Source organism: Hemiscyllium ocellatum, chromosome 12 (genome assembly GCF_020745735.1).
Source record: "Hemiscyllium ocellatum isolate sHemOce1 chromosome 12, sHemOce1.pat.X.cur, whole genome shotgun sequence".
Taxonomy (NCBI): Eukaryota; Metazoa; Chordata; class Chondrichthyes; order Orectolobiformes; family Hemiscylliidae; genus Hemiscyllium; species Hemiscyllium ocellatum.
In genome coordinates this window covers 7,254,122-7,273,310 of record NC_083412.1, presented here as the reverse complement: position 1 = coordinate 7,273,310, position 19,189 = coordinate 7,254,122, and the positions used below count along the sequence as shown (strand labels likewise).

Here is a 19,189-nt window from a genome sequence, read left to right as displayed (position 1 = left end):
GTCTCCCCAACGCTGGAGGTCCTGCCTTATCCTTTCCAGTAATTGCACAAAATTAGCCTTATACAACTGACCAAATACTGGAGTAATAAAAATACCTAAATATAAGAAACCCTCCAGGGACCAACGAAAGGGAAAAAGGGATCCGTCCACTAAGTGGGGTGTCATAGCCAGGCCACCCATTGGCATAGCCTCTGATTTTGAAAAATTAATTTTATAACCTGAGAATGCACTAAATGTATTAATAACTTGGATTAGACGAGGTACGGACCTCAGAGGATTACTGAGGAATAAAAGAACATCATCTACATAAAGGGTAATTTTATGTTTACCTGTACCAATCCTCGGGGCCGTTATATTAGGATCAGTCTGTTTAGCTTCTGCTAGTGGTTCAATGACTAGCGTAAATAACAATGGCGAGAGAGGACATCCTTGACGGCAGCCCCTACCCACACTGAAGCTATCCGAACCTAGTCCATTGGTAACCACAACTGCTTTGGGATCACTATACAGTGTTGAGACCCATTTGGTAAACACTTGTCCAACGCCAAACCTTTCCAATGTATAAAACAAATATGACCATTCAACCCTGTCGAATGCCTTTTCCGCATCCAATGAAACTACTACTCCTGGTATCTTTCCCTGATGACAGGCTTGGATCATATTCAAAACCCTTCTAATGATCTACGGCCCTTAATAAATCCTGTCTGATCCTCCTTTATAATATATGGCAGTATCCTTTCTAGTCTCAGTGCTAACATTTTAGAGAGGATTTTAAAATCTACATTTAGCAAGGATATTGGTCTGTATGATGTACAGTCTTCTGGATCTTTTCCTTTTTTAAGGATAAGAGAGATATTTGCCTCTTTCAGTGAAGGCGGGAGACAGCCCTGACTATATGCATAGTTATACATGTCCATAAGTGGATCAGCCAATATTTCTGTAAATTCTTTATAGAATTCAGCTTGAAAACCATCTGGGCCAGGTGCGTTTCCGCTCTGGAGTTCCTAATTGCATCAAGTATTTCTTGGACTGTTAGAGGAGCATTTAGGACCGATACCTGTTCCGGAGTTAGACCCGGAAAGGTCAAATTTTTAAAAAATGACTGTATCCTCCTAGTCCTATCTTCACAATCCTGCGATTTATATAACTCAGAATAAAATTCTCTAAAAGTCACATTAATCGTTTTATGATCATGAGTCAGAGTACCTGTAGCTTCTGCTAGTGGTTCAATGACTAGCGTAAATAACAATGGCGAGAGAGGACATCCTTGACGGCAGCCCCTACCCACACTGAAGCTATCCGAACCTAGTCCATTGGTAACCACAACTGCTTTTGATAGGCGTAATAGTCTGAGGGGCCTTCTTTTTCTTTGCAAGAAATGCTAAGTATCTACCCGGTTTGTCGCCATATTCATATAACCTTTGTTTTGCAAATAATATTTCCCTCTTAGCCGTTTGAGTAAGCGTAGTGTTTAGAGCTGTCCTAACAGCCATAATCCTTTGCAATTTTATAATGGAAGGTCTATCAGTGTATGCAGTTTCAGCTGCTTTTAAGCGTGCTTCGAGCAGACGCTGTTGTTTTCCCTTCAATTTTTCTGGGTCGCTGAGTGGGAGATGATCAAACCTCGCGCATAAGCTTTGATGGTCTTCCACATCATTGATGGGTTGCTAGCCGTACCTGAATTAATTTCTAAAAAAGTTTTAAATTCTTGGGAGAAGTACTTTACAAATTTACTATCTTTTATCAGGAAGGGGTCCATACGTCAATGCCGAGCGAATGTCCCATTGTTCCTCGCCTTAGATTCCATATATACAGCAGCGTGGTCGGAAATTGCTATAGTACCTATTTTACAGGATGATATGGAATTTTAAAAAATCGAGGGGGCAAAAAACATATCAATTCTGGTATGGCATTTATGTGGATTAGAGTAGAAAGAAAAATCTCTGCCCTGTGGATGAAGACATCTCCATACATCTACCAATCCTAATTCTTTATTCAGATCCGCCAGTTGTCTAGATCTGGGAGATACTCCGGCAGCACCCTTGGGAATCCTATGATTCCAGATAAAGGAACCCAGCCAGCCATATAATTTACGTAGTGCCAGCCTTGGCACATCGAAAAAATATTCATTTGCTGGGCCTTCCCGAACGGGAAGAGGAAGGCCAGCTTACAGCATTCCTGGAGCAATGGCTGCCACAGCTGTTAAATCTGCATGCTGGATCAGGCCAGGTAAGGGTGGAATGGGCCTACCGGGTCGCAATACGTGGGCCCGGCTCAAACCAGCGCCCACGCCCGGTCCTGTTCCAGCTGCAGAGCTATAGGGAGAGGCAGATGCTCCTAGAAGCCTCAAGAAATCTTGGAAAAGATCCCCAAGCCATGATCTATAAAGGATCCCAGATCATGCTATTTCAGGACTTCCCGCACAGGATCTGTATCCCTCTATTCCCTTGCTGTTCATATATCGTCCATGCTTCCTGAGTGCTGCTATTGTGTCTGCTTCCATCACCTCCCCTGGCAATGCATTCCAGGTACACATCACCCCTCTGTGTGAAAAGCTTGCCTCACACATCTCTTTTAAACCTCTCCCTTCACACCCTGAATCTGTGTCTCCTAGTAATTCACCCCTCTGCCCTAGGAAATAGTGCCCCACCCTTGACCCAGGTGCTCCTCAATAAAATGAGGAGAATTCAAATGTATCTATTTCCGGATCCGTAATACAGTTAAAGTCTCCCCCTATAATTGTATGATGGGCATCAAAGGCCATCAATTTTGAAAAAGCTTCTGTTATAAATTTAAAGGGGTGTGCCGGGGGGCAGTACAAATTTAAAATCCCATATTCGTCTCCATTTATGAGGGCTTTAATCAAAATATATCGTCCAGATTCATCTTTTATCTGATTTAGGATTTTGACAGGGAAATTCTTCCGAACAAGAATAACAACTCCCCTGCTTTTTGAGCTAAAAGAAGAAAAAAAGGCCTGATCAAATCCACCCTGTCGTAATTTTAAGTGTTCTTTATCCGATAGGTGTGTCTCCTGTAGGAGAGCTATATCAACTCTCTCTTTCTTAAGATTTGATAATATTTTCTTCCTTTTAACTGGCGAATTACTCCCCCTGACATTCCAGGTGCACCACTTAACCGACTGATCAACCATAATCATCTGGGCAAATCCGAGACCCCTCAGGAGGGGAAACCCTATCTGGAACATCCCGAGCATAGAGCATATAAAGTTACAAAAATAAAGGCTCTCTAATACACTCACAACAGTATAATAAAAAACTATTTCTAAATAAAAAAAATATAAAACGTACCTAAGTGGAGATTCTCCCCCTTGTTCCCAGGGAGTGTCACTTCCTCTCCAAAAGTCCATCTTATCCTCTCCCAACTAGTGCCCCACCCTTGACCCAGGTGCTCCTCAATAAAATGAGGAGAATTCAAATGTAATACAAAGCTAGAGTTAACAGTGAGCACCCTACCCCCGCTCACACCAACACCTGGATATATTTGGGAATGTTAATACCATATATAAATACATAACTATAAAATTACAATCTCAACAAGTAATAATTAAATATAATAATACAAAATAATAGGGGAGAAACAACCCCGCTCCTAAAGACAGAGGTAAAATAGAATAAGGTAACCACCTCCCCCCACCAACATTAACCAAACGCCCCAACATATATATACATACATACATACCCACATATATACATAAAGTAATAGAAGAAAACAACCCCAAGCGGGGAGGGGAGAAAATCAAATCCCTCTCCCCACCCCCCCATGATAATATTAAACAATAAGGTAAGAAAAAAAGAGAGACAAAAAAAAAGGGGGGGATATAGACCAAAGTGGGGGGGGAAAGACAAACCAACATCCACTATCTCTTACAGTTTATCTAAGAGAGTCCAAGAATTCCTTAGCCTTCTCTGGTGATCCGAAGTTATATATGGATCCTTCGTGGTTAAAGCGTAGCGTCGCTGGGTAGCGTAAGGAGTACTGAGTATTTAAGTCCCTTAAACGCTTCTTCACCTCATCGAATGCCTTCTTCTTTCGGACCAGAGCTGGGGAAAAGTCCTGAAATAGCATGATCTGGGATCCTTTATAGATCATGGCTTGGGGATCTTTTCCAAGATTTCTTGAGGCTTCTAGGAGCATCTGCCTCTCCCTATAGCTCTGCAGCTGGAACAGGACCGGGCGTGGGCGCTGGTTTGAGCCGGGCCCACGTATTGCGACCCGGTAGGCCCATTCCACCCTTACCTGGCCTGATCCAGCATGCAGATTTAACAGCTGTGGCAGCCATTGCTCCAGGAATGCTGTAAGCTGGCCTTCCTCTTCCCGTTCGGGAAGGCCCAGCAAATGAATATTTTTTCGATGACCTCGATTATCGAGGTCGTCAATATGATTTTCTAAGGTCCGGACTCATTGTTCGAGAGTCCGGACCTGATCCGCGGCCGATTGAGCTGCAGTCTCGGAGGTCGCGGCCTTTAACTCCGCCCCTCCAACTTGGCGCTCGAGTTCCTGGATGTCTCGGCTGTGCTTCTGCAGCGCGGCTGAGAGTGATTCCCAGCGATTTCGGGACTCCTCGATAAAGGCATCAATCTTCGCGTCCAGCTTGGTGATCATCTCCACAAGGCTTGTTACCGTCGGTAAGTCCCCCGGGACGGCTGTGGACGCCTCTGCTGCAGCTGAAGAGGGAGAGGGTGGGGAAGGGGGTCCTGCTTGTTGAGAGCTGCGGGCTCCCTTCCCTTTGGTCATTTTTCACTAAATATTAGACTATTTAAATATAATACTAAACAACTATTTAAATTTAACAGCTATTATGAATGATTTGGTGAGTGTGGTGGGGGTGGGTGACCCACTTTACCCAAGTCTTGGGAAGAGCACTATAGACTCAGACTTGCTGGGTCGCCACCATCTTGGATCCCTCCCTTTATAGAACTTTAATTGGGTCACACTTGGAAAATTGTGAACAGTTCTGGTCACCACACTCCTAGAAAGATGTGGATGCTTTGGAGAGGGTACAGAAAAGGTTTACCAGGATGTTGCCTGGTATGGGGAAGTTTAGCTATGAAGAAAGGATGGCTAGATTGGATTTGTTTTCACTGGAACGCAGGAGGTTGAGGAGCAACTTGAAAGAAGTTCATAAGATTTTGAATTCCTTGGATAGAGTGGAAAGTATGAGGCTTTTTCCTAGGGCAGAGGGGTGAATTACTAGGAGACACAGATTCAGGGTGTGAAGGGAGAGGTTTAAAAGAGATGTGTGAGGCAAGCTTTTCACACAGAGGGGTGATGTGTACCTGGAATGCATTGCCAGGGGAGGTGATGGAAGCAGACACAATAGCAGCACTCAGGAAGCATGGACGATATATGAACAGCAAGGGAATAGAGGGATACAGATCCTGTACGGGAAGACAGTTTTAACATGGAAGGCAGAAAATGGCAGCGCAGGCTTGGAGGACTGAAGCGCCTGTTCCTGTGCTGTATTGTTCTTTGTTCTATCTCTATAGCTACTTCTTTTAGGATCCTAGGATGTAAGCCATTAGGGCCAGAGGACTAATTTGCCTTTAGCCTCATTTAGTTTGTCTAATACTTCTTTAGTGATAGTGATGGTACTTAATTCCTCCCAATATTCCTGAGTATTAGTGTGATGTTTGATGTATTTTCACCACAAAGACTGATGTTTAAATTCTCTGTCATTTTCTTATTTCGCATGTCTCCCCAGGTTCATTTGCTAAGGGGCTAAGATCAACTTTGACCCGTTTTCCTTTTTATATATTTCAAGAAGCTGTTGTTGTCAGTTTTTGTATTCCTTGCTAGTTTCGTAGTTTATTTTCTCTGACTTTATGATCTTTTTAAGCCTGCTTTGCTGGATTCTGTACTTAAGCCAGTCTTTGTGGCCATCAATGGCTTCAGCCTCCATCTATGTACTTACTTTCAACTTAATACTCTCCATAACCTGGTTATGGTTAACCATAACCTAGCTATAGTTGGTTTATCCCTCTCTAAGAATCTTTTGTCCTCACTGTGATGTACTTTTGCTGAGAGTTACGGATCACCTCCTCAAATGTCTGTTACTGCTTGCTTATTGTCTTTTCTGCTAATCTATCTGCCCATTTCATTTTAGTTAATTCTGCCCTCATTTCATTGTAATTCTCTTTTTTATGTTAAACAAGATTGTTTTGACCCAATATGATTAAATGCTATGATGTTATGATCACTACTTCCTAAGGAATTTTTTACTTGGAGATCATTTATTAAACCTGCCCTTTTAGCCATCACCAAATCCAAGATGGCCTGCTCCCTGATTATCTCTATGGTATATTGCTCTAGGAAGCTATTCTTAATATGAATTTGTTGTCATAGCTACCCTTTTTAATTTGAATAATCCTGTCACCATGGCGATTATGATCATCCACAGTTATTGTTCTCTTTTTCTATGATTCTATTATTTGTTGATTTTCAGCCATTCCTACAGAGTGACTATTCTTTGGGGATATGTACATGACCCTCACTTATGTGTGCTTTCCCTTGCTGTTTTTTTACAGAAGAGATTCATGAAGTTGATTCCAGAGTTGGGGGGGTTAGCCTGTGAGGAGAGATTGGGTAGACTGGGTCTATATACACATTGGAATTTAGAAGAATAAGGGGGGATCTGACAGAAACATATAAAATTATGAAGGGGATAGATTAAGATATAAGCAGGGAGCTTCTTTCCAATGGTGGGTGAAATTAGAACTTGGGGGCTTTCCCTCAAAATAAGGGGGAGCAGATTAGGACTGAGTTGAGGAGGAACCTTTTCACCCAAAAGGTTGTGAATCCGTGGAATTGCTTGCCCAGTGAAGCAGTTGACACTATCTCGTTGAGTGTTTTTAAGGCAAAGTTGGTTAGATGTTCAGCAGTGATGGAATTACTGAGTGGGTGGGTAACTGGACCTGACTCCATGAAAGTGATCAGCCATGATCTTATTGAATGGTGGAGGAGGCTTGAGAGGCCAGATAACCTACTCCTGCTCATTTTCCTCATATTTTTATATTTACCTCCACCCAAATGGACTGTACATCATCCAAGCCTAGATTGTCTCTCACAACTGTCCTCATTTTATTTCTTATTAACGGTGCTACCCCACCATGTTTTGCTTCCCTCCTATCTTTTCAAAAGGTCAAGTTTCCCAGAATGTTAAGTTCTCAGTTTTAATCTCCTTGTAACCATGTTTCTGTAATGGCTATGACATCATATTGCTTTGCCTCGACTTGCGCCATCAGTACATTTACTTTATTCCAACTGCTTCATGCATTAAAATATGAAGTCTATGATCTTCAACACCGCAAGGTTGTGTACTCAGCTCCTTCGTATACTCTCTATACACTCATTACTGTGTGGCCAAATTTCATCCTTAATCCATCATTACACACATTCGTTGATGACACCACCATTGTTGACTGGATCTCAAACAATGACGAGACAAAATGCAGATAGAGTGCTTGGTAGCATAGTGTGAAGATAACAATCTCTCCCTCAACATCAGCAAAATGAAGGTGCTGGTCATTGACTTCAGGAAGCAAGGCTGAAGGCATATCCCTGTCTATATACTTGGTATGGAAACTGCTCTGACAGGAATGTAAGAAACTACAGAGAGTTGTGAACACAGCTTAGACCATCACACAAGCCGTTGACTCCATCTATATTTCCCAATGTCTCAGGAAGGCAGCCAACAGCATCAAAGACCCCTCCCACCATGGTTATTGTCTCTTATAGCCTCTTCCATCTGGCAGAAGGTGCAAACATTTAAACATGTGCCAACAGGTTGAAGAACAGCTTCTTTCCTGCTGTTATAAGACTGCCACAACATTGTATTCCTTGCTCTGTTCTGTTACTGTATTACACTTTGTATGGCATTATCTGCCTGTACAGAGCACAGAACAAAACTTTTCATTGTACCAAGGTACATGTGACAATAATAAATCAGATCAATAATAATTAATTCAATTAATTACAACGACATATTAGTACACTAACTGGTTGAGAAAAACTGGCAAATAGATTTCACTTTGGGAAAATGTGAGATTATCCTCTTTGGACCAAAAGAGGATGGAATCCTGTGCTTGAGGTCCAAAGGGACTTGTAGGCCTCAGTATGCAGTTCATTAAATGCCATGCACAGATACAGAAATCAATTTAAAAGGCTAATGGAATGCTTGTCTTTATATTTTGAGTATTTCAATACAAATGAATGGAAATTGAATTTCAGATATTTAGTTATACCACATGTAAAAGACTCAGAGCAGTTCTGAGCACCAGGCTTTAGGGAGGATATGTTAAGTCAGAGGGAGTGCAATGTAGGTTCGCTAGAATATACCCAGAGCCCAAGAGTTAAATTGTAAAGAGAAATTACCACAAAATTGGGCGGCAGTTCCTGGCATTTAGATAGTTTGATGTGGTTTGATCGAAGTTAAGATATTAAGGGCAGGTAAAGTCACCACTGTCCTATCAGAGCAGAGGGCTGCTTTTTCATTAGAGACACACGTCTGGTGTTAGCTTAACCTGAGGGTCACCATGCCTCAGGCAAGAGGAGAGTTTGAGAAGGAGAGTCCTTCATCTTAAACTCAGCTGGTGTGGCAATTGAACCCATGCCATTGGCAACACTCTACATTGCAAGCTAGCTGAGAAAACCAACTGAGTTAAGTGACCCCACATAGTAAGGGGGAACAGATGTAGTAAATAGTGAGACACTGTCTTCCTTGTTGGGGGAGAAAAGGACTAGGAAACTGCATCTAAAATTAGAACCAGAATTTCAGGTGGAGTAAGGGCGGCAGAGTGGCTCAGTGGTTAGCACTGTTGCCTCACAGCACCAGGGACCTGGGTTCGATTCCAGCCTCGGATAACTGTCTGTGTGGAGTTTGCATATTCTCCCCGTGTCTGCATGAGTTTCCTCCAGGTGCTCCAGATTCCTCCCATAGCCCAAAGATGTGCAGTCCAGGTGAATTGACCATGCTAAGTTGCTCATAGTATGAGGTGCATTCGGAGGGTTGGTGTGGACTTGTTGGGCTGAAGAGCCTGTTTCCACACTGTAGGGAATCTAATCTTCAGGTGGAGTAGTGGAAGGTAGATGAATTGTCAGTTTTAAGTCTGATTTTTTTTTGTTAGTCAGGCATGTAAAAGGATATTGAGCAAATTTATAGCTTTGGGTCACAGATCTATCACGGAATTGCAGAACAAGCTTGAGAACTAAAGCTTGGGCCTCCCCTTGGTCCAGAGTTCTTCTGTTACTCTCTCATTAAATATTGGTCCTAACCTTGCTTAGTGAAGTCCTTATATTCTTTGCAGGAATAATCCCAGCCCAAGCTGTTCCACCACCCATGTGTCAAAACTGTTTCACCCCGAAATATAATTTTGAGTCAAACTGCATCTCACTGTTGAGCTTTCTCAAACTGTGGAATAATGGAACTTTACTGCATAGTAGGAGGCCCGTTGGCCCAACAGGTCTGTGGTGACCTTTTTGAAGAGCAGTTATTCATCCTAGAGCTCTGCATTTTACCAAAATCCTACAATTCTCACCTTCACATATTTTCAGGATGAATGCAAATGCTGAGTCAAAAGTTCCACATTGTCCTGTTCTACAGAACTAATGGTTGCCCAGTTCAAGGCTAAACTTTTTATTTGTCAGCTTACATTTCAGCAAAGTTTCATGTGAACAACCAAAAGATCAACCCCATTCTTAAACTTCAAATTGTAATCATCTCCCTTTCTGATTTGATGTGTTATATCTCCTCTGAGTTATTCCTCCTTTAGAACATCCTCAGTGTTCTAAAGTGGCTGCTACTTTGCTGACAAGAGCTTTTGATTAAAACTTTTAATGTTGTTGAATTGTCAATGTCTGATTGTGTGCAAAAGCAATGATTAAAGTGGCTTAATATCCTGCAGTGTCGGTCTGTGAAGATCACCATTCTGGGAGATGAGGGCGTACCGATACAGGTAGATGGAGAAGCATGGATCCAGCCACCTGGGGTTATCAAAATTGTGCACAAAAACAGAGCACAGATGTTGACAAGAGATCGAGTAAGTGTGCAAACAACTTCTTTCTAAATACCAGACACTGTTTCATTTCCTGTAAAATTGCCAGAGACTTTTAGAGATTCCAGTTTGAGCTCTTGTGATGTTGCACACAGTGAATAAAGACCAAGAAGTAATTCCAGGTAACATGAGGTAAAAGGGTCAAGGACACAAAAGTACTTTTGTCCCAGTTTTCAAATCACATCTTCTGTCTTTATTTTAATTTGATTCTGTATGACTTCCAGAAACTTTGGAAGCAGAGCTGGCCAGTGCAATGGAGTCTGTTCCAGGACTGGGGACTGTAAAATTGAGACTTGGCAGGAGGGTTTAATAGATCATTTTCAATACAAATTGGGCATTTGAGTTTATTATTAAGCAGCATACAGATCCCTTTATGGCGTTACTGGTTAAGGATCTCTGTAGGGGAGTACTGATGACAGATCCCTGGTGGGTTGTACTGGTTACAGATACCTGTAAGGTGGAACTGATTACAGATCCCTGTAGGGGTTTGCTGATTACAGATCCCTGTAGATGAGTACTGATTGCAGATCCCCTGGAAGGGCAGTACTGATTACAGATTCTCCTGTAGGGGATTACTGATTACAGATCCCTGTAGATGAGTACTGATTACAGATTTCTATTGGAGGTTATTGATTCGGGATCCTAGTAGTGCAGTACTGATGACAGATCCCTGAAAAGGAGCATTGTTTATGGATTACTGTGTATGGCAGTACTGATTGTAAATTACTGTAGGGGAGTGCTAATTGGGATCCCTTTAGCACAGCACTGATCACAGATCCCTGCCCAGTACAATACAGATTACAGATCCCTACCCAGTACAGATTACAGATCCCTGTGAGGGAGTACTGATTACTGATCGCTGTGAGGGAGAACTGATCACAGATCGCTGTGAGTGAGTATTGATTATGGGTTGCTGGGAGTGAGTATTGATTATGGGTTGCTGGGAGTGAGTATTGATTATGGGTTGCTGGGAGTGAGTATTGATTATGGGTTGCTGGGAGTGAGTATTGATTATGGGTTGCTGTGAGTGAGTACTGATCACAGATCGCTGTGAGAGTACTGATTACGGATCCCTGTGACGGAGTACTGATTACAGATCGCTGTGTGGGAGGACTGATCGCAGATTACTGTGCAGGAATACATAGAACATAGAAAAGTACAGCACAGAACAGGCCCTTTGGCCCACGATGTTGTGCCGAGATTTAATCCGAATGTAAAATATAGTAACTTAACCAACAGACCCCTCAACTCACTGCTATCCATGTGCATGTCCAGCAATTGCTTAAATGTCCCCAATGACTCTGCTTCCACCAACACAGCTGGCAATGCATTCACAACTCTCTGCGTAAATAACCTACCTCTGACATCTACTTTATACCTTCCTCCTAATATCTTCAAAGTATGACTTCTTGTACCAGTCAGTCCTGCCCTGGGGAAAAGTCTCTGGCTATTGACTCTATCTATTCCGCTCATTATTTTGTACACCTCGACCAGGTCTCCTCTCTTCCTATGAGAGATCACTGGTACGGGAGGACTGATTACAGAATGCTGTGAGGGAGTACTGGTTACGGATCCCTGTGAGGGAGTACTGATTAAGGATCACCTTGAGGGAATACTGATTACGGATCGCTGTGAAGGAATACTGATTAAGGATCACCATGAGGAAGTACTGATTAAGGATCACCGTGAGGGAATACTGATGAAGGATCACCGTGAGGGAGAACTGATTAAGGATCACCGTGAGGGAATACTGATTAAGGATCACCGTGAGGGAATACTCATTAAGGATCACCGTGAAGGAATACTGATGAAGGATCACCGTGAAGGAATACTGATGAAGGATCACTGTGAGGGAATACTGACTAAGGATCACCGTGAGGGAGTACTGACTAAGGATCACCGTGAGGGAGTACTGACTAAGGATCACCGTGACGGAATACTGACTAAGGATCACCGTGAGGGTGTACTGATTACAGATCGCTGTGAGGGTGTACTGAACATGGATGTCTGTAGGGTAGCACTGATTACATGGGACTGCAGTGCAGAACTGATTACGATCCCGGTCAGGGAATACTAATGACGGATTTCATTATGACATTACTGTTTAAGGGTCCTTGAAGGTGAGTACAGATCATGGATCCCGTAGGGTGTTGCTGAATAAAGATCCCTGTAAGGTGGTATCGATTACAGATGCCTGTAGGGTGGTAGTGATTACAGATCCCTGTAGGATAGTACTGATTAATGATCCCTGTAGTGTGGTACTAATTAATGATCCTGTAGGGCGGTACTGATTACGGAATCCTACAGGGTGGGACTGATTACAGATCCCTGCAGGATGGTACTGATTAATAATCCCCGCAGGGTGGTACTGATTAATGATCCCTGCAGGGTGGTACTGGTGACAAATCCCTGTAGGGTGGTACTGGTTAATGATCCCTGTAGGGTGGGACTGATTACAGATCCCTGTCGGAGAAAGTGAGCACTGCAGATGCTGGAGATTAGAGCTGAAAATGTGTTGCTGGAAATGCACAGCAGGTCAGGCAGCATCGAAGGAACAGGAGAATCGACGTTTCGGGCATAAGCCCTTCTTCAGGAATGAGGAAAGTGTGTCCAGCAGGCTAAGATAAAAGGTAGGGAGGAGGGACGTTGGAAATGCGATAGGTGGAAGGAAGTCAATGTGAGGGTGATAGGCCAGAGTGGGGTGGGGGCGGAGAGGTCAGGAAGAAGATTGCAGGTTAGGAAGGCGGTGCTGAGTTCGAGGGATTTGACTGAGACAAGGTGGGGGGAGGGGAAATGAGGAAACTGGAGAAATCTGAGTTCATCCCTTGTGGTTGGAGGGTTCCTAGGCGGAAGATGAGGCGCTCTTCCTCCAACCGTCGTGTTTTTATGGTCTGGCGATGGAGGAGTCCAAGGAACTGCGTGTCCTCGGTGGAGTGGGAGGGGGAATTGAAGTGTTGAGCTACGGGGTGGTTGGGTTGGTTGGTCCGGGTGTGCCAGAGGTGTTCTCTGAAACGGTCCAAAATTGCGGTCTTTGAAGAAGGAGGCCATCTGGGTTGTACGGTATTAGAACTGGTCCGTCATCTGGGTTGTACGGTATTGGAACTACAACCCAGATGGCCTCCTTCTTCAAAGACCGCAATATCCCCCCAGACGTGATCAATAATGCCCTCAACCGCATCGCCTCCACTTCCCGCTCCTCCGCCCTTGAGCCCCGCCCCTCCAACCACCACCAGGACAGAATCCCACTGGTTTTCACCTACCACCCCACCACCCTCCATATACAGCGTATCATCCGCTGTCATTTCCACCACCTCCAAACGGACCCCATCACAAGGGACATATTCCCCTCCCCTCCCCTATCAGCGTTCCGAAAAGACCACTCCCTCCGTGACTCCCTCGTCAGGACCACAGCCCCCCACCAACCAAACCTCCACTCCTGGCACCTTCCCCTGCAACCGCAAGAAATGCAAACCTTGCGCCCACACTTCCTCCCTTACTTCCCTCCAAGGCTCCAAGGGATCCTGCCATATCTGCCACAAATTCACCTGCACCTCCACACACATCATTTACTGCATCCGCTGCACCCGATGTGGCCTCCTCTATATTGGGGAGACAGGCCGCCTACTTGCGGAACGTTTCAGAGAACACCTCTGGGACACCCAGACCAACCAACCAACCCAACCACCCCGTGGCTAAACACTTTAACTCTCCCTCCCACTCCACCGAGGACATGCAGGTCCTTGGACTCCTCCATCGCCAGACCATAACAACACGGCGGTTGGAGGAAGAGCGCCTCATCTTCCGCCTAGGAACCCTCCAACCACAAGGGATGAACTCAGATTTCTCCAGTTTCCTCATTTCCCCTCCCCCCACCTTGTCTCAGTCAAATCCCTCGAACTCAGCACCACCCTCCTAACCTGCAATCTTCTTCCTGACCTCTCCGCCCCCACCCCACTCCGGCCTATCACCCTCACATTGACCTCCTTCCACCTATCGCATCTCCAACGCCTCTCCCCCAATTCCCTCCTCCCTACCTTTTATCTTAGCCTGCTGGACACACTTTCCTCATTCCTGAAGAAGGGCTTATGCCTGAAACGTCGATTCTCCTGTTCCTTGGATGCTGCCTGACCTGCTGCGCATTTCCAACAACACATTTTCAGCTACAGATCCCTGTAGGATGATACTGATTACAGATCTCCGTAGGGTGGTACTGATTAATGATTCATATAGGCGGGTACTGGTTACAGATCCTGTAGGGTGGTACTGAATACAGATCCCTGTAGGGTGGTACTGATTACAGATGCCTGTAGGGTGGTACTGATTACAGTTGCCTGTAGGGTGGTACTGATTACGGATCCCTGTAGGATGGTATTAATTACAGATCTCTGTAGGGTGGTACTGATTACAGATCCCTGTAGGGTGGTACTGATTACGGACCCCTGTAGAATGGTACTGATTAATGATCCCTGCAGGGTGGTACTGACTACAGTTACGTATAGGGTGGTACTGACTACAGTTACCTACAGGGTGGTACTAATTAATGATTCCTGTAGAATGGCACTGATTACACATGCCTGTAGCATGGTACTGATTAATGATCCCTGTCGGGTGATACTGATTACAAATCTCCATAGGGTGATACTGATGACAGATCCTGTAGGGTGGTACTGATTACAGATCCCTGTAGGATGGTACTGATTACAGACCTCTGTCGAGTGGCACTGACTACAGATCCCTGTCGGGTGGGACTGATTACAGGTCTCTGTAGGGTGGTACTTATTACAGATGCCTGTAGGGTGGTACTGATTAATGATCCCTGTAGGATGGTACTGATTACCGATCCCTGTAGGATGGTGCCGATTACAGCTCCCTGTAGGGTGGTACTGATTAATGATCCCTGTAGGCTGGCACTGATTACAGATCCCTGTAGCGTGGTACTGATTACAGACACCTGAAGGATGGTTACTGATAAATGATCTCTGTAGGGTGGTATTGATTACAGATCCCTGGAAAGTGGTACTGATTACAGATACCTATAGAATGGTACTGATTACAGATCTCTGTAGGGTGGTACTGATTAATGATCCCTGTTGGGTGGTATTGATTACTGATCCCTGTAGAATGATACTGATTACAGACACCTGTAGGGTCATACTGAGTAATGATCCCTGTTGCGTGGTACAGATTATGGATCCCTGTTGGATGGTACTGATTACAGACATCCGGAGGCTTGTACTGATTATGGATTCCTGTAGGGTGGGACTGAATACAAATGCCTGTCGGGTGGTACTGATTACAGATCACTGTAGGGTGGTACTGATTACGATCCCTTTAGGGTGTTACTGGTGACAGACACCTGTAGGGTCGTACTGATTACGGATCCCTCTTGGGTGGTACTGATTACAGACACCTGTAGGATGGTAGTGATTACAGATCCCTGTCGTGTGGTACTGATTATGGACATCTGTAGGGTGCGACTGATTACAGATCCCTGCAGGATGATACCGATTACAGAATTCTGTAAGGTGGTACTGATTACAGATCCCTGTAGGGTGGTACTGATTACAGATCCCTGTAGGGTGGTACTGATTACAGATCCCTGCAGGGTGGTACTGGTTACAGACAGCTGTATGGTGGGACTGATTATGATCCCTGTAGAATGGTACTGATTACAGACACCTGCAGGGTGGTAATGATTCCTGATCCCTATAGGGTGTGACTGATTAATGATCCCTGTAGGGTGGGACTGATTAATGATCCCTGTAGGGTGGGACTGATTAATGATCCCTGTAGGGTGGGACTGATTAATGATCCCTGTAGGGTGGTACTGTTTAATGATCCCTGTAGGGTGGGACTGATTACAGATCCCTGTAGGGTGGTACTGATTAATGATCCCTGTAGGGTGGGACTGATTACAGATCCCTGTAGGGTGGGACTGATTAATGATCCCTGTAGGGTGGGACTGATTAATGATCCCTGCAGGATCGTACCGATTACAGATCCCTGTAGGGTGGTACTGATTACAGGTCCCTGTACCTTTTATCTTAGCCTGCTGGACACACTTTCCTCATTCCTGATGAAGGGCTTATGCCCGAAACGTTGAATCTCCTGTTCCTTGGATGCTGCCTGACCTGCTGCGCTTTTCCAGCAACACATTTTCAGCTACGGGTCCCTGTAGGATGGTACTGATTACAGGCACCTATAGGGTCATACTGATTACGGAATTCTGTCGGGTGGTACTGATTACAGATCCCTGTAGGGTTGTACTGATTACAGATCTCTGTAGGAGAAAGTGAGGTCTGCAGATGCTGGAGATCAGAGCTGAAAATATGTTGCTGGAAAAGTGCAGCAGGTCAGGTAGCATCCAGGGAACAGGAATCGACGTTTCAGGCATAAGCCCTTCATCAGGAAAGGCCTGATGAAGGGCTTATGCCCGAAATGTTGATTCCTGTTCCTTGGATGCTGCCTGACCTGCTGCGCTTTTGCAGCAACACATTTTCAGTACAGATCTCTGTAGGGTGGTACTGAATACAGACACCTGTCGGGTGGTACTGATTAATGATCCCTGTAGGATGGTACTGATTACAGATTCCTGTAGGGTGGTACTGATTAATGATTCCTGTAGGATGATACCGATTACAGATCCCTGTAGGGTGGTACTGATTACGTCTCCCTGTAGGATGGTACTGATTATGGAAGCCTGTAGGATGGTACTCATTACAGACATCTGTAGGGTGTGACTGATTTACGGATCCCTGTAGGATGGTACTGATTTACAGATCCCTACAGGGTGGTACTAACTACAGATCTCTGTAGGGTGGTACTAATTAATGATCCCTGTAGAATGATACTGATTACAGACACCTGTAGGGTGGTATTGATTATGAATCCCGTAGGGTGGTACTGATTATGGATCCCTGTAGGGTGGTACTGATTATGGATCCCTGTAGGGTGGTACTGATTACAGGGATCAGTAATCGGTACCATCTTACAGGGATCATTGATCAGTCCCACCCTACAGGGATCCGTAATCAGTCAGACCCTACAGGTGTCTGAAATCAGTACCACCCTACAGGGATCTGTAATCAGTACCACCCTACAGGGATCTGTAATCAGTACCACCCTATAGGGATCTGTAATCAGTACCACCCTATAGGGATCTGTAATCAGTACCATCCTACAGGGATCATTAATCAGTATCACCCTACAAGGATCTGTAAATCAATCCCACCCTACAGGTGCCTGTAATCAGTACCACCATATCGGGATCTGTAATCAGTACGATCCTACAGGGATCTGTAATCAGTACCGTCCGACAGGGATCCGTAATCAGTACCATCCTACAGGGATCTGTAATCAGAACCATCCTACAGGGATCATTAATCAGATCCCTGTAGGGTAGTACTGATTACAGATCTCCATAGGGAAATATTGAAAATTAAGTTCGCATTGTAATACTGATTGCAACATCGTATAAATAAGTAGAAATTTCAGATCTTATTCAGGAGTTCTGATTATGGACCAAGTGCTGGTTTTAAGATGCCTGGAAGAAGAATAATTCCGTTCCCTCCTGAGGCCAGCATGAATTATGGATCTCAAATTAGCATGAAAACACTGGAAATACTCTGCAGTTGTTGTCTGTGTAATTGGAGAGAGAGAAAAAATAAGTTAACATTTCATGTATATGACCCTTTGTCAGGGCATGACAAAGCTACAGATGTAACAGGTTTAGTACAAGTGCAGAGCCAGTAATGTTGAGCAAAGAACAAAAGGGCAGCTCTGTGACAGGGTGGAAGATAAGGGCGATTAAGTTAGAAAATGGATAATGATGCAAGGCAAAGGACATGGTAATGGAGCAAGTAACAAAAAGCAGACGATATGTCTACAGGAGCTGTCACGGGCAGACGCAAAGCCACTGTCATTTCCTGTTGTCTCAACAAAAGGGGATGGTGGTGATGATTTGAACTGGATGCACTCTGGAAGATAGTAAATAGTTGAAAGGAACAATGAGGTCTTATTCTTTGAGCTTCATTTGAAGATTGCAGGTGACCAAGAGCAGAGGGGTCAGGTTGGGAACAGAGAACTAAAGAGGCCCAGGGTCATGCTTGGGGACTGAACTCTGCAAGACATCTCAGCATATCTGCCCTCCTGAGTCAGCAGTCACTCTGCTGGCCACATCATGGGAACCATATAGATGAGAGCCACATTCCTGAAGAGGTGTTCTATGACAATCTCACTGTTCACATGAGAGCAACAGATCACCCGCGTTTGTGATACAGAGGTATCTACCATTGACCTAGATTGTATTAATTCATGGGAAGTCCTCACACGTGACCAGAGTGCTTTGTCCTCAGGAGCTGTGAGGAAAGAATAAGCAGAGAGTCCAGGATAAATGACGAGATGGTGCCAAAGTGAACCCACTGAAAGAAAAGAACATCAGTCAGGCTCAGGCCAGTGGTATTTTTCTGCGCTGTCATTCCTTATGAGGGCGTGGTTATAGAAGAATGAGGAGGGATCTGATTGAAACTTAATACTAAACAGCCTGGACAGTGTGGGGTGTTGGCAGGAGGGACCCAAGGGCACCGCCTTAGAGTAAAGGGAAGACCTATTAAAATGACGACAAGGAGAACATTCTTGAGTCAGAGAGGAGTGAATCTCTGGAATTCATTGCCACAGAAGGCTGTGGAGGCCAGGTCATTGAGTATATTTAAAATGGAGATAGATAGGTTCTTGATTGCCAAGGGGATCAAAGGTTACAGGAAGAAAGCGGAAAAATGGGGTTGAAAAACTTATCAGTCATGATTGAATGATGGAGCAGGCTCGATGGACTGAATGGCCTAATTTCTGCTGCTGTGTCTTCTGGTCTTATGGAATTTAGCAAAATGAGGGGAGGTCATCTTGAGATATTCAAGATGATAAGAAGTATGAATAAAATAGACATGGATCTGATACCTACTCTTGTGGGGCATTCTAGGATGAGAGGTCATAGTCTTAGGATAAGAGGTAACAAATTTAATGGAGAAAGTGAGGACTGCAGATGCTGGAGATCAGAGCAGAAAATGTGTTGCTGGAAAGGCGCAGCAGGTCAGGCAACATCCAAGGAGCAGGAGAATCGA

The 19,189-nt window shown here is 44.5% G+C and overlaps 1 protein-coding gene across 4 annotated transcripts in view; it reads left to right on the top strand.

Annotated features, from left to right (window-relative positions):
* The window catches only part of dgkh (diacylglycerol kinase, eta), a 570,460-nt gene that overhangs the window by 483,504 nt on the left and 67,767 nt on the right, over positions 1 to 19,189 (top strand). For all 4 annotated transcript variants that reach the window (XM_060832853.1, XM_060832854.1, XM_060832851.1 and 1 more), the window contains one exon: positions 9,924 to 10,058. In XM_060832853.1, the coding sequence (XP_060688836.1) occupies positions 9,924 to 10,058 (135 nt within the window). The remainder of the gene's footprint in view (positions 1 to 9,923; positions 10,059 to 19,189) is intronic.